The sequence below is a fragment of the Polyodon spathula genome, chromosome 11, assembly GCF_017654505.1.
Source record: "Polyodon spathula isolate WHYD16114869_AA chromosome 11, ASM1765450v1, whole genome shotgun sequence".
Taxonomy (NCBI): domain Eukaryota; kingdom Metazoa; phylum Chordata; class Actinopteri; order Acipenseriformes; family Polyodontidae; genus Polyodon; species Polyodon spathula.
The window spans coordinates 42,768,180-42,781,323 of NC_054544.1; the positions used below are offsets into that span (position 1 = coordinate 42,768,180).

The window sequence follows — 13,144 nt, forward strand, 5'->3', positions numbered from 1 at the left end:
CCTTTTTTTTTTTTTGGAGTATAATTGCTCCAAATTGTTCAGGGCTCACAAACCCTTCTTAATTGATAATTAAAATATGATTAAATTTAGTTACTTTTGCCACTGGGGGAGTTACGCAACAATTACCTTGAATGAACGGGCTCTCTGGCTACTGTACCAGAACACTGTGTAGATAAGAAACACAAACTACTAAAGGTCAGCAAACTCTGAGCAGATTCACTTCCAATCTGTTATGCAACAAATGCAAGCAAGGTTTCAATATTTGTGAAGCAGTGGACCTACAGTACTGCAGGGTGAGCTTAGTACCTGAAAAACGGGTTCGACTGGTTATATTAATATCTAGAAACTGTGGTATATGAATCATTAAAATGGAGCCAGGATCCAGTGTTGAAGTGATAAAAAGTCAAAGAGTTTTTTTGTCAAATGAGATTCGCCCTGCTCTCATTATAATCAAAGATGGGAAAATATCAGAGATAGTTACAGCCTCAGACAGAGAAACAACAACTTCATCCGAGGTAAGTACAACGTCTTCTTGAACTCTTGGCTTGAGTGTCTAGCACTGCAGTTGCTTAACAGCCTGGTAAACCACTTGTTCAGAGTCAGTTGGTTGGGTGGGACTGGGGAACATCTGGGAGCCAAAACCTCAAAAACATTTTAATTATTGTGATACAGACGATTGGACTCTCAGTCCCCCAGGATTCTGCTACACATTTTTTAAAAATTTGCAATGCAAAACACTGAATTCTGCCATGCACTTTTTTTAGATTCTATGACATCATTTTTTTTTTTTATTTGTATAGTTTCTTGTAAGAATGAGACCCCAGAAATAATGCTATGCATTTTCAAAAATGCTGTTTGATTTATGAACCTTTGACTTTAACTCTGTTTATAAATCTAGGAATAGCTCTACCAACTACGAAACTGCCTTGGACAATGCAGCTTTAGTCATGGAGTAACAGATGAATAGTTACACCAATGTAAATTTCATGTAACTTTATGCAATATTGCAGAGGTTCTCAACTGGGGGGCATGTCAGACCTTCTAGGGGCGCAGTGAGCATTCTAGTAATGCAGTAATTATAATAATAAAAACACACATTTTACACAAGTTTAAATGTGAATTTTACAAAGTTTTTACTTTACATATGATACCTATACTTACTAAAGCAGAGCCCCAATTATGGGCGATTTTGTGTTTAAGATTAAAAATCAGCAACAGTTCAGTGTAGCAAGGGTTACATTTAAAAGTATTAATGTAGCCAGACTACGCCAGGCGGGGGGACCCACTCAGAATGGGGGCAATTACCCGCCTGCACAGGTTCTTCTATTCAGCACTGGAAGGAGTGCATGACAACACAAGACAGTGAGAACAAGCAAGGAGAATAACTACATTTTAAAAAGTTTATTTTGGGCAGTTCAATAAATACACAAAGCAACTAACATAATATTAAGACAAGAAAATTATGTAGTCTAAAATGGGGAGCTTTGCATATTAAAATAAAACCAAATCAAAATACAAATCACTATCATAAAACCCACACGATAAACAAACAGTCTGAAGCTTTGTATATAAAACTAAAGAACACACAAAAGATAAAAACCGCCACTAAAATACAAGAATGATTACACAAAAAATAAACTGATGAAAAGGGACTGAGAATCACTTATGTCCATATTTAAAACTGATGCGATCTCTGCCGTATGGAGGATTTAGTGCAGCGCGACAACGTTTAAAACAAAAGTCCAATCTCGCATACAAGTCGTTTACACAAGGAGATGTAAGGGATGACCAGAATGCCGGCGCAGCCTAGAAATCCTGGTTGTTTTGTTTGTTTCCTTCAAATCACGAGACCAAAAGCAGCAGCATCAGTGTATCGCTCTTTTACATTAAAACAAACCCAAAAACAACACCAACCTTAGAAGAAGAAGGAGGAGGAGGAGGAGGAGGAGGAGGAGGAGTGCTGTGTCGCTGCTGCTGCTGTATTCATGAGTCTGGTTTTTAAAGCCGTCCCAGATAATCAGCAGGTGTACATCATTAGCCAGCAGCTGGTTAATGATCGGGGGCTGCTTAGTGGTGACAAAAAGTGCAAAATACTACACGTGAATAATTCAAAAGCAAAACAAAACAGTGCAACAAAGCAAACTTGAATAAAATAAATAAAACGTGTCCTCTACATAATGGAATAAATCAAAACATGCAAGTGCTCAAAAGAAAACATGATTAAATAAATAAAAGTGCAAATAATAATAATAAAAACAACTCGTTCTAATAAAGTGCAGCTTTACATCAGTCCCCGCGGTATTGCACAACAGATAAAATGGATCGTTTGTGCTGCGTGAAAGAAATGATTGTGCAGGTGCATCATCGTCTAAAAAAAAACGTTAGGTTATTTATTACCATAAACCTGGTTCCCTGAAAAGAACACCAACCATTACCGAATGGGAAGAGCCTCTCTGACCCCATCAATCACTGAGCATATATAAAAAAGCTGCCCTATCAGGGCCCTGCTGTGAGGGGGAAGTGCCTCCCACCTCCTGCTGAAGAGGGACGTCCTCACAGTAGCATATCGCCATTTTTGAAATCGAAGGTCAGCTGGGGATACGACCTCGAAGGGTAATGGTCGTCATTCTTTTCAGGGAACCAGGGTTATGGTAAGCTGTACCAAAGCTGTCATGGCTCCAGATTACCGATAGTACAGCCCCACGGCGATAGCCTCAGAGCCCTTATGACGCCTAAGGGCATGCCACCTGCAACACCCTAGAGCCCAGGGAGGGCCTCGCTCGGTTTGCAACATCAAGGCAGTAAAAACGAGCAATTGTCTGACTACCTGTCCATGTACCAGCATTGCAAAGCTTATCCAAGGAGGCGCCATGAAAGAGAGCCCACAAAGTCACTTGGCTCCTGGTAGAATGGGCCGTAATGTCCCCTGACACTGGGGGAGTCTGTGTGTTCATACTCCAAGTATATGGCATCTGCCACCCAGTGCGCTAGACTTTGCTTCGACAGGGCTTGACCTCTAGAACGGGACCCATAGCAGACAAACAGCTGGTTGGACTGTCTCCAGGACGCTGTCCTATCCAGATCACAGCTCAGAGCTCGGAGCAGGAAAAGTGTGTGCTGTCTGCGATCCTCCTCTGAAAGCTTCCAAAACCACTGGTTGGTTGATATGGAATGAAAAGACCACCTTTGGCAAAAAGGTTGGGTTAGTTCTTAATGTTACCCGCAAGTCATTACCAGTGAAAGCCATACATGTGTCATCGATGGACAGCGCATGAAGCTCACTTTTTATTAGCCATTATGTCACTACAGATGTAATGGCTAATAAAAACGGCACTTTGAAGGAAACAGGGCGCAGCTCTGCTGAGGCCATGGGCTCAAATGGGGGACCAGTAAGGACCCCCAGCATCTGCTCCAGAACCCACTTAGGGACCTCTGGGCCCCTTTAAAAACTGCACTGCCAGGAAGTGTGCCTCAGCGGGCACAGAGTCAATTTTATCGTGGCACATCGATATTGCTGCCAGGTATACCTTCAGAGTAGATGCAGATTTTCCCGCATCAAACAGGTATTGTAGGAAGGTTACGATTGTCTCAATAGAACAGGTCACAGGGTCGTGACCCCCAGCAATGCACCAGTTTTGGAAAACCTTCCATTTATACGAATACTGGGCTCTGGTGCTAGGCACCCTAGCAGACTGTAGTGTCTCTACCACTGCATCTGGCAGACCTCACCTGGATAGACAGCTCCGTTCAACGGCCAGACCCAGAGTTGGAGCTGAGCTGGGTTCGGGTGCCATAATAACCCCTCCACTTGGCTCAGGAGGTCGACCCCATAACATGTTGGAAAGGAAAGCAAACCAGGAGCACCTCAGCCATCTGGGTGCAACCAGCAAAACCTGGGCTTTCTCCACCCTGATCCTCTCTAGTGTCAAGGCTAATAACGGTAGCAGAGGGAACGCATACAAGAGCCTCTGTGGCCAGGAGTGAGCTAGCGTGTCTACTCCCAGGGGGCCCCCATCTCTTTCCATGGAGAACCATAGGGGGCAATAAGTGGACTAGGCTGTGGCAAAGAGTGTGACTTGTGCTGTACGAAACCTCTCCCAAATTTGTTTCACAACCTGAGGGTGCAGTCTTCACTCTGAGCTGTCTGGTGCTCCTCTGGACAGGAGGTCTGCTGCTCTGCTGGCCACACCGGGGAGGTGGCCCGCCCTGATGGAACGCAAGTTTCTGTGCGTCCAAGACAAGAGTCTATGCGCTGCATGGTGAAGGCCAGGTGAGCGCAGGCTGCCTTGGTGGTTTATGTAGACAACCACTGTCATGTTGTTCGTCTGGACCAGCACGTTTTTGTGCGTTAACTGCTGGCGAAAATGGGATAACCCCAGGGCTTCTGCTTGCAGTTCTTGGGCATTTATATGTGCTTGCTGCCAAGGTCCCTTCCACTGACCTCATATTCCCCTCCTATTCCAGACCGCTTCCCAGCCCAGGCTGGAGGCGTCTGTGGTGACAATTTCCCTTCTGTGAGGGGATCCAAGGGGAGATCCGAGGCGCAGATTGCCGGGACGGTGCCACCACTCCAATGTCTGCATTGTCTGGATACTCGCACCAGCCGGTATTGATTGTGGACTGGGTGCAACTTGAGTGTAATCACCCAAGCTTAAAGCGGACGCTAGGGGAAGGATTCTAGAGGCAGCTGCCATCAGCCCCAACAACTTTTGAAATGTTCTGACCTGTAGAAGAGCATTCTCCCTGAATTGGGAGAATGTGACTTCCAACGACTGAATCCTGTCTTCCGATAGGGAGGCAAGCTTGCTTTCTCTACTGGTAAAAGGGAGCTGAGACTTTTAAATAATGTCACTAGCACTTCTGTGGATATAAATGTATTTAATATGCTTAAATGTGTTTATATTTCTCAATTAAATAATATGACTATGCAAAATGTTTTCTTACCATTTGGTAATTATTGGTTATTGTAAAGTAAACTGTATATTTTAGACCAGAGCACTTGCCTGGATTGCTTCCTTTACCTCTCTGTTACAACATCAGTTTAAAATTGTGTTGCAACATAATGAATACCAGTTTTAATTTTCAGCATCAAGCATTGCAAACATACTGAGGATACATTTATCAACTTCTCTGAGACAGTGACTGATTTTTAAGAAGATCTTGCTGTTTAGCTAATTGATCATCTTTCTTCTGGAAAAACTTGTGTCTTTTCCCAGTGCAATCTGGATGCCGTGTCTCAAGATGCAGACGATAAAACAATACGTTGTTTACATAATTACAGCTAATGATTTGTATGCAAATTATATTTATTTTGAATATAGGCATAAGAAGTTGTATAGTGAAACTAAATCTTAACAGTGTGCACTGAACATCATATTTTTTTAGATTGTTTGGCAACCCAGCAGAAACCTTGCCACGACCCATATTTGGGTCGAGACCCCCACTTTGGGAAACGTGGCTCTATTCACTACCATTGCTGGTAATGGTTCTTCAGTTTGTATTATGTAGATAAATCCTTAGCAGCATGTTAAACCTCCCGTCTTTGTCTGCCCTTAATTTTATTAAAAAACCCCAAAACTTCTTATCTAATTTCCTTAGCCTCTGTTTTCTCAAAAATTATTGTATTATTTCCTTCATATATTCGTTTTTCAGTGTAATTGTTTTATTTAGCTTCCTGCATTACTGTAACCAAGGTCTCTCTGTACAGTAAAACCCCAGAGTTATGAACACCAACGTTACACACTGACTGGTCTACCGAACACCCACTTTCAACTGGAAGTACGCAATCACTCACCCATGAGTGCAATGCAACCACATAGGCGCGCCTATAAGCGGTATGCTGGTCATGGAGAAGGCAAAATTACTGCACCAACAAATAGCCAAAGAAAGCAAGCAGCACAAATGCATTTTATTTAAAACAAGCACAACGTTAGCCCAGGTTTTCATAGACGTTTAAACCTGTACTTTTGGTACAGTTACGATTTCAATGGTAACTTAAATGTAGATTTGTTCCATTTATAGTACTGTTTTAAAGACTTTAGAACCATAACAATATGAGTATTGCATTACAGTACTGTATCCTTGTGTTATTCGCTAGAGTGAGGGTGTAGATAGCTGTTGTCCACATTTAATAAAAATTCAGTTTTCAGAGTTAAGAAAATTTCAGACTAGCTAACAACCAAGGTATCTCTGAGGTTCTACTGTATATCTAATTCTTATTTAAAATCACACAACCCATTATTCAGATTAGACTGTGCAAGTATTTTGGGTGTGGTGTGCCTGTTTAAGTGTCAGAGCCCTGTATCACTATGTGTATACAGGCTGGACCCAGAGTCTGTGTGTATCTACCCCCCCCCTGGTTTATAAAGACCTCTGTTGACAGGTGCTGGATGTTGGGGAGCGTCTGGTCATGCCAGGGATAGTAGACAGTCACGTGCATGTAAACGAGCCGGGGCGCACTGACTGGGAGGGCTACTGGACAGCCACACGATCTGCAGCGTCCGGAGGAGTCACCACCATTGTGGACATGCCTCTGTGAGGAAACTCCCTTTTCAATTCCTTCATATGTAACAATCAGCGGACTATTACAATAAGTACAGATATCAGACTGATTTTTCAATACAACTTTATATGATCGTTGTGCAGAATGCTACTTGGCAAAACTGGAACTATGAAGAATTTTTCAGGAAAATTGAGGGTAGACGGATTTAGGACAGAAGATGCATATTTGAAAGGGGACTCTACCAATCTACATACGCTGTCAAATTAAATGTATTCTATTTTTCAAATGATCCTCATGCGGAAAGGGTTATAGTTTATACCATGGGGATTGTGCCTACAAAGGCCTATTATGGATATGAACATATCTATTGCCACATTTTACATGAGTACTAAACTCTAGGTAGGTCCACTTGTGCAATTTTGCTATTTTTATGGTTCATTTTTAAACATGAAAGTTATCTCTAAGCATTATTTTTCACATCTCATCATGCTAAACATATTGAATAATGAAGTTGTCTTGGCTTCGAAGGGCGCTTTCAGAAAGATGCACTGCTTTACTATAGGTTGTGGGGAAAGATCACCTGGGATTAGTTCACCTCATTGTGTTCTAGTGACCCTATTGGTCAGGCATCTGCTGGGCCTATGCCTCCAAGGTGCATTAGCTTGGCAGCATCCGTTGCTGGGTTGACGGAGGGTACAGAGGATACCTCTTGAATTCAGTGCTCTCGTTTGGTAAATGGGTTGTTGTGGTGAGGTGACATTTTAATTCTGTATTTCAAATTTGTGCAGAAAAAATGTGTAAACGCTATAAAAAGACAACAAAAGAAATAAATAAACTATATATAGTTGGTTGGTTATCAATAAAACATGTATCTGTATTTCTTGTTTCTATAGCAACAGTATCCCCCCTACAACTACCCTGCAGAACTTCAGGACCAAGCTAGAGGCTGCCTCTGGGAAATGCTTCGTAGACACAGCATTCTGGGGAGGGGTTATCCCTGGCAACCAGGTCATTAGGCTCTATATTCATGCCAACTATATGTTTTATATTGCAATGATGTCACTATTTGAGGTCATTGTTATTTTTATTGTTTATATGCTGTCATTCTTATTTATTTTAAATCTATGTTACCTTCTGTAACATTATATTTAATATATAAAGCAGCTGTCCAACTTGCTTGGCTGAAAAAGTGATACCAAAAAAAAAACCCCTAAAACTAAAACAAAAATCAGACTGGACTCTGCTCAGCTCAGCATGTTTGTGCTCATTAAACACCCTGGAAGGAAGTTTAGTGTGCTTTGAGCGCCTTCTTGTGGTCACAAGTACAGTGACACAGCATTTTGTTGCATTTGATATATGTCTTCTTAACATACATAGAGGAGATCACATTTCTTCAGGGAAGGCTGACCTTTACTCACCATTTAGCAAGCTCTGTTGAGTCTTCATTTGCTTATAAAATCATTCCTGTAACACCGTGTAACAATTTTTTTTTTTTGGTTCCTGGGTAGTAAGTATTATTTCCTAATTGCTTATGCCTCAAAAGTATAGAAAATGGCTATTATTCCCCACAGACTTTGCTTTTGTGACCAGGACAGTGATATTTTGAAATTTACCTATTTTCCAGAACATTCCAGATAGATTCAGTGCTGAGTAAACTTGGAGTAACTTCTAGAACTTTCTAGAACTTTCCAGTAATATAAATAGTAGTATAAATACAGGGGCCTTAAGCCCACCAGTTCAGTTTAGTTCCAGCTGCCTAAGTGGATACATATCTGCATTTTTCTGAGATGGCATCAAGAGGCTGCAAGCATCCGGCAGACGCATTTTGCTATGTCTGCGGCCAATTTATCAAGACAAGAGTGAAAAAGTACTCCATGGAAGCATCTGCTAAGATGTGTGAGGCCTACAAGGCATATTTCGGCATGCCTGTCGAGGATCAAGACAAACCCTGGGCACCTCATTTCACCTGCGAGCACTGCAAAAAAACTCTGGAAGGTAAGATGGACAATTGTTGCTTGGAATTTTATGTTATAAAATTTGTTAAAATTTTTAAAATTGTAAAAGTTTTTAATTTTAAAATGTTTTACAATTTTCAATGTTATTGAAAAAATATATCATATATGAAAAATATTGCGAGAATCTCTTACACATTAGTCATGGGTGAAATAAATGTATTTTTGTAGGATGGTACAGAGGGGAAAAGAGAGCCATGAAGTTCGCTATCCCAAGAATTTGGCGGGAACCCACTGACCACTCAAGCAACTGCTACTTCTGCATGGTGGACCCTTCCAAACGTCGGACTGGCAAGAATGCACCTGCTATCACGTATCCGGACCTTCCTTCATCCATCGCCCCGGTGCCACACTGCCATGAGCTCCCCGTACCCACTCCTCCGGAGAGAGAGCAGCCGTCTTTAGAAGAGAGCAGCAAGTCAGAGAGCGAGGAAGACGTTGTAGATCCAGATGACAATTTCAGAGGTGGAGCTGAGGAGAGAAACCCATACTACCCCAACCAAAAAGACCTCAACGACTTGATTAGAGATCTTGGTCTCACCAAGTCCAATGCCGAGCTTTTGATGTCTAGGCTCAAGCAGTGGAACTTGTTGGATGAAAGTGTGCAAGTCGCAGATCAGAGGAAGCGTCACCAACCTTTTTCCAGCTTCTTCACCCGTCAAGATGGGCTCTGCTTCTGCCACAATGTGACCAGTCTGTTCGAGGCAATCGGAATCGCCTGTAACCAGAATGAGTGGCGCCTCTTCATTGACAGCTCATCCAGGAGCCTCAAAGCCGTGCTGCTCCATAATGGTAACAAGTACCCGTCTCTTCCCCTGGCTCACTCGGTGCACCTCAAAGAGGATTACAACAGCATCAAGACCTTGCTGGACGCCTTGAAGTATGATGAGTACGGCTGGGAGGTCATAGGAGACTTCAAAATGGTGGCATTCCTGATGGGTCTCCAAGGCGGTTTTACCAAGTTTCCCTGCTATCTTTGCCTTTGGGACAGCAGGGACACCAAGGCGCACTACCACAGGCGGGACTGGCCACAGCGGACCGAGTTCTCTGTGGGGAGGAACAACGTCAAGTGGGAGCCACTGGTGGACCCCTGGAAGGTGCTGATGCCACCACTGCACATCAAATTGGGCCTTATGAAACAATTTGTCAGAGCTCTAGATAAGGAGTCGGCAGCCTTCAAGTACCTTCAAGACTTCTTCCCTAAGCTGTCTGAGGCAAAGGTCAAAGCCGGTGTCTTCGTCGGACCACAGATAAAGAAGATCCTGGAGTGCAATGAATTCCCCAAGAAGCTCACTAGTAAGGAGAAAGCAGCTTGGAACAGCTTTGTCGCAGTGGTTCGGGGCTTCCTGGGCAATCACAAGGCCGAAAACTATGTGGAGCTGGTTGAGACTCTGGTGAAGAACTACGGCACAATGGGCTGTAGGATGTCCCTCAAAGTCCATATCCTTGATGCTCATCTTGATAAATTCAAGGAGAACATGGGAGCGTACTCGGAGGAGCAAGGCAAGCGCTTCCACCAGGATATACTGGACTTTGAACGCCGCTACCAAGGACAGTATAACGAGAACATGATGGGAGACTACATTTGGGGGCTGATTCGTGAAAGTGATTTACAGTATAATCGTAAATCTTGAAAAACTACTCACTTCTAAATCTTTTGTAGTCATTTTTGTATTACTTTAGTATAAATACATGTTAATTTGGATTCATATGTTGTTTTTTTCTGACTTTATGTGAACGAAAAGACACACATTTGCCCGTTTTCCCATTGGAAAGAGTGATATTTTGAAATATCACTGTCCTGGTCACAAAAGCAAAGTTTGTGGGGAATAATAGCCATTTTCTATACTTTTGAGGCATAAGCAATTAGGAAATAACACTTACTACCCAGGAACAAAAATTGTGTTACATAGTGTAATCTTTTGTTTTCTAGTCTAACAGCAAAACATTAAAAAAAAAAAAAAAAAAAAAAAAAAAAAAAAAAACTTTTTTTACATTTTAAAACTTAAAGGAGTCTTAAGAAATCGACCTTAAGAAGAGTCCTGTTGTGGAGCAGACTTCCAGGGAAGCAACATCAGTGGCAACCGACTATTACAAGTGGTATTTATTTATAGAATTATTAGTGAAAGTGGGCTCAATTATAAACAGGTGGGCCAAATAAGAAGTTGCATATTTACCACTTACAATATTTATGATTTTGCTTTTCAGCATCCAGGTGATTTCCAGGACAGTTTTCCATTTGCCTGAAACCAGCCAGGCATGTGGAGCAATACCACAGTGATAAGGGACTCCAAATCCTGTGGTATGATTGCAGGTGCCTTTAGAAAAAAAAACAAGCAATATTGAGGTGGTATCAGCTGTCAGTATCTATTAATTAAATGTTATCAGTGCAGGAACACACTCCAGAGTGTGCAGTCATCGTAACATACCACTTATCTGATGTGTAAAAGGTTGTGGTATATTAGATGATGACCGCACACCTTGTTATCTGTTATTGCTTACATATTATAGGCTGGCGGTTATTAACTCAACTATAAGCTCTGGTTGGTAGCCTGCACTATAGAGTGCCTTATATCTCATACTGTATTGGTACTGTATGGCCTGAAGCACTACAGCTTTTTTCGGCACTACATGCCCTGTGCTTGTAATAAATAAGTCAAGTATGTGGATGTTCCCTTGCAGTCAGAGCTGCGGCCCATGATCCGAGCAGGAATTCCCGGGTTTAAGTGCTTCATGATCCACAGTGGAGTCGAGGAGTTCCCCCACGTGTCAGAGAGCGACCTACATACAGCCATGGCCCAGCTGCGAGGCACCGGGAGCGTTCTGCTGGTAAACTCTGCTGCGTCCTCGTAGGCTTGTGTAAAACAAGGCTATTACTCACTCCAGGTTAAGCTAGAAGCATACAGAATGTGTTTTAAAAGCAATTTTACATGTCCTAACCCCACCTCTTAATACTGCCTCCTAAATGGCATTTTACTTCATAGCTTGTAAAGTAGTAAAGTCTGGATGTCTTTATGCTAATCATGCTGGTGCATGTCTTGAATCCACAGTAAGTACTTCCACAGGTATGGTTGTCTAAATGTAAAACCAAGGAGTACTGTATGTCATTCAATTAGACTGCAATACTCGATTCATCTAAAAATGAACCCCCAGGTTCCAGGTTCAGACCCCTGACGTTGTCTACTTTATCAGCAACTGGCCTGGTTGGATTTCCAGTTTGTTTATATACTCTAAGGCAGCTTCATCGATAGGCACTCTCCTATAGAACTTCCTCCCTGTTTGAAACCTTTTTCCTTTTACTATCTCCCATGAATCTAGTTAAATGATATTTTCAATATGTTAATTGGTTAATTAGGTAACAACAACCTTCTTAACTGTGTTTAAAATAACATTTATACAAGTATGGTGCCTCATACCTTAAAGTACAAAGAGCCAACACAATATTCACATTAAACCTCATCTAATATATAGTGCTGGTACTTTCTATGTGTTACATTTAAAAGATATTACGGTAAAGTGTTTTTTTTTTTCACCTGTAACTACTTCTTTATTGATGGTGGTGTTTCAGAAAAAAAGGTATTTCTATTAATTGCAGTACTTCAGAAAATCTCAGTTTTCAATTAAAAATCAACACGACAAGCTAAATATTGTGAATCTGGATTTGTGACGACTTGCTTGGTCAACCATCAGCTGTCCTGTCACACCACATTAAAATTGTTTATAGGGGCAAACACAGAGTGCTGGTATAAGTAATAAACCTTGCCTCTTTCTTACAGTTTCACGCTGAGACAGAGCTTGAGGAGCAGAGAATTGAGAATGAAGGTAAGCAAAAAAAAGCCAGTTTTGATTTAGGAAACGTATTGTATTATACTTCATATTTACAGATGTATATAGAAGCCTCGGTTTAAGAAACGTATTGTTTTATACTTCATATTTACAGATGTATATAGAAGCCTCAGTTTATGAAATGTCACTTCTCTCTTGCTTTAAAGAGACATTGCAACCACCAGACCACCACAGTGATTGACAGTGTTTATTTTACTACCAGCATAGCACTAGTGAGAGAATATCTATACCAAGAATAGCAACTACTGTATAGGCATGGCCATGGCTCCAGTTTGCCCCAGAATGACATTGCACTAGAAATTGAATTCCCCTTATAAGGTAGAACACAAATAGCACAGTCTCATAACTATGCAAACTGCAAACAATACTGGACCTGACAGTATGTCTTGCACAATCAATCACTTGTTACAACAGAACATTGCTGGTTATTTTCGCAATGGAGTTTCATGATAAAGTGTCTTGCATCCAGTTGGCCTCTAGAAAGCTGCCATTCTGAAAATCTGGCCACCCAGTATTGGGAATACATTTATTCCAAATATTCTAATTTGAAATATGTGGACCTTTACAGCTGCTGTTGCTATCTGAATTACAACAGGAATTGTCTTCCTTTAAACTTGCAAGTAAACCAAAGAGCACATGCACACCCTGACAAGCTTAGATAGGCTGAATGGCTTCCTCTCGTTCCTACATTTTCTTATGTGCAAATTCTAGCAGCATTCTGAATAGGATGATCATATTGCCCATGCAGCACCAGCCTACGAGTGCAACGAAATCAAAGCAATAT

The 13,144-nt window shown here is 41.7% G+C and overlaps 1 protein-coding gene across 1 annotated transcript in view; it reads left to right on the plus strand.

Moving 5' to 3' along the window:
* The first annotated feature begins 221 nt into the window (after positions 1-221).
* The window catches only part of zgc:103559, a 39,602-nt gene continuing 26,679 nt past the window's right edge, over positions 222-13,144 (plus strand). The window contains exons 1-5 of the mRNA XM_041264670.1: positions 222-515; positions 6,383-6,534; positions 7,396-7,510; positions 11,197-11,343; positions 12,291-12,336. Coding sequence (XP_041120604.1) covers positions 369-515; positions 6,383-6,534; positions 7,396-7,510; positions 11,197-11,343; positions 12,291-12,336 — 607 coding nt within the window. The 5' untranslated portion in view covers positions 222-368. The remainder of the gene's footprint in view (positions 516-6,382; positions 6,535-7,395; positions 7,511-11,196; positions 11,344-12,290; positions 12,337-13,144) is intronic.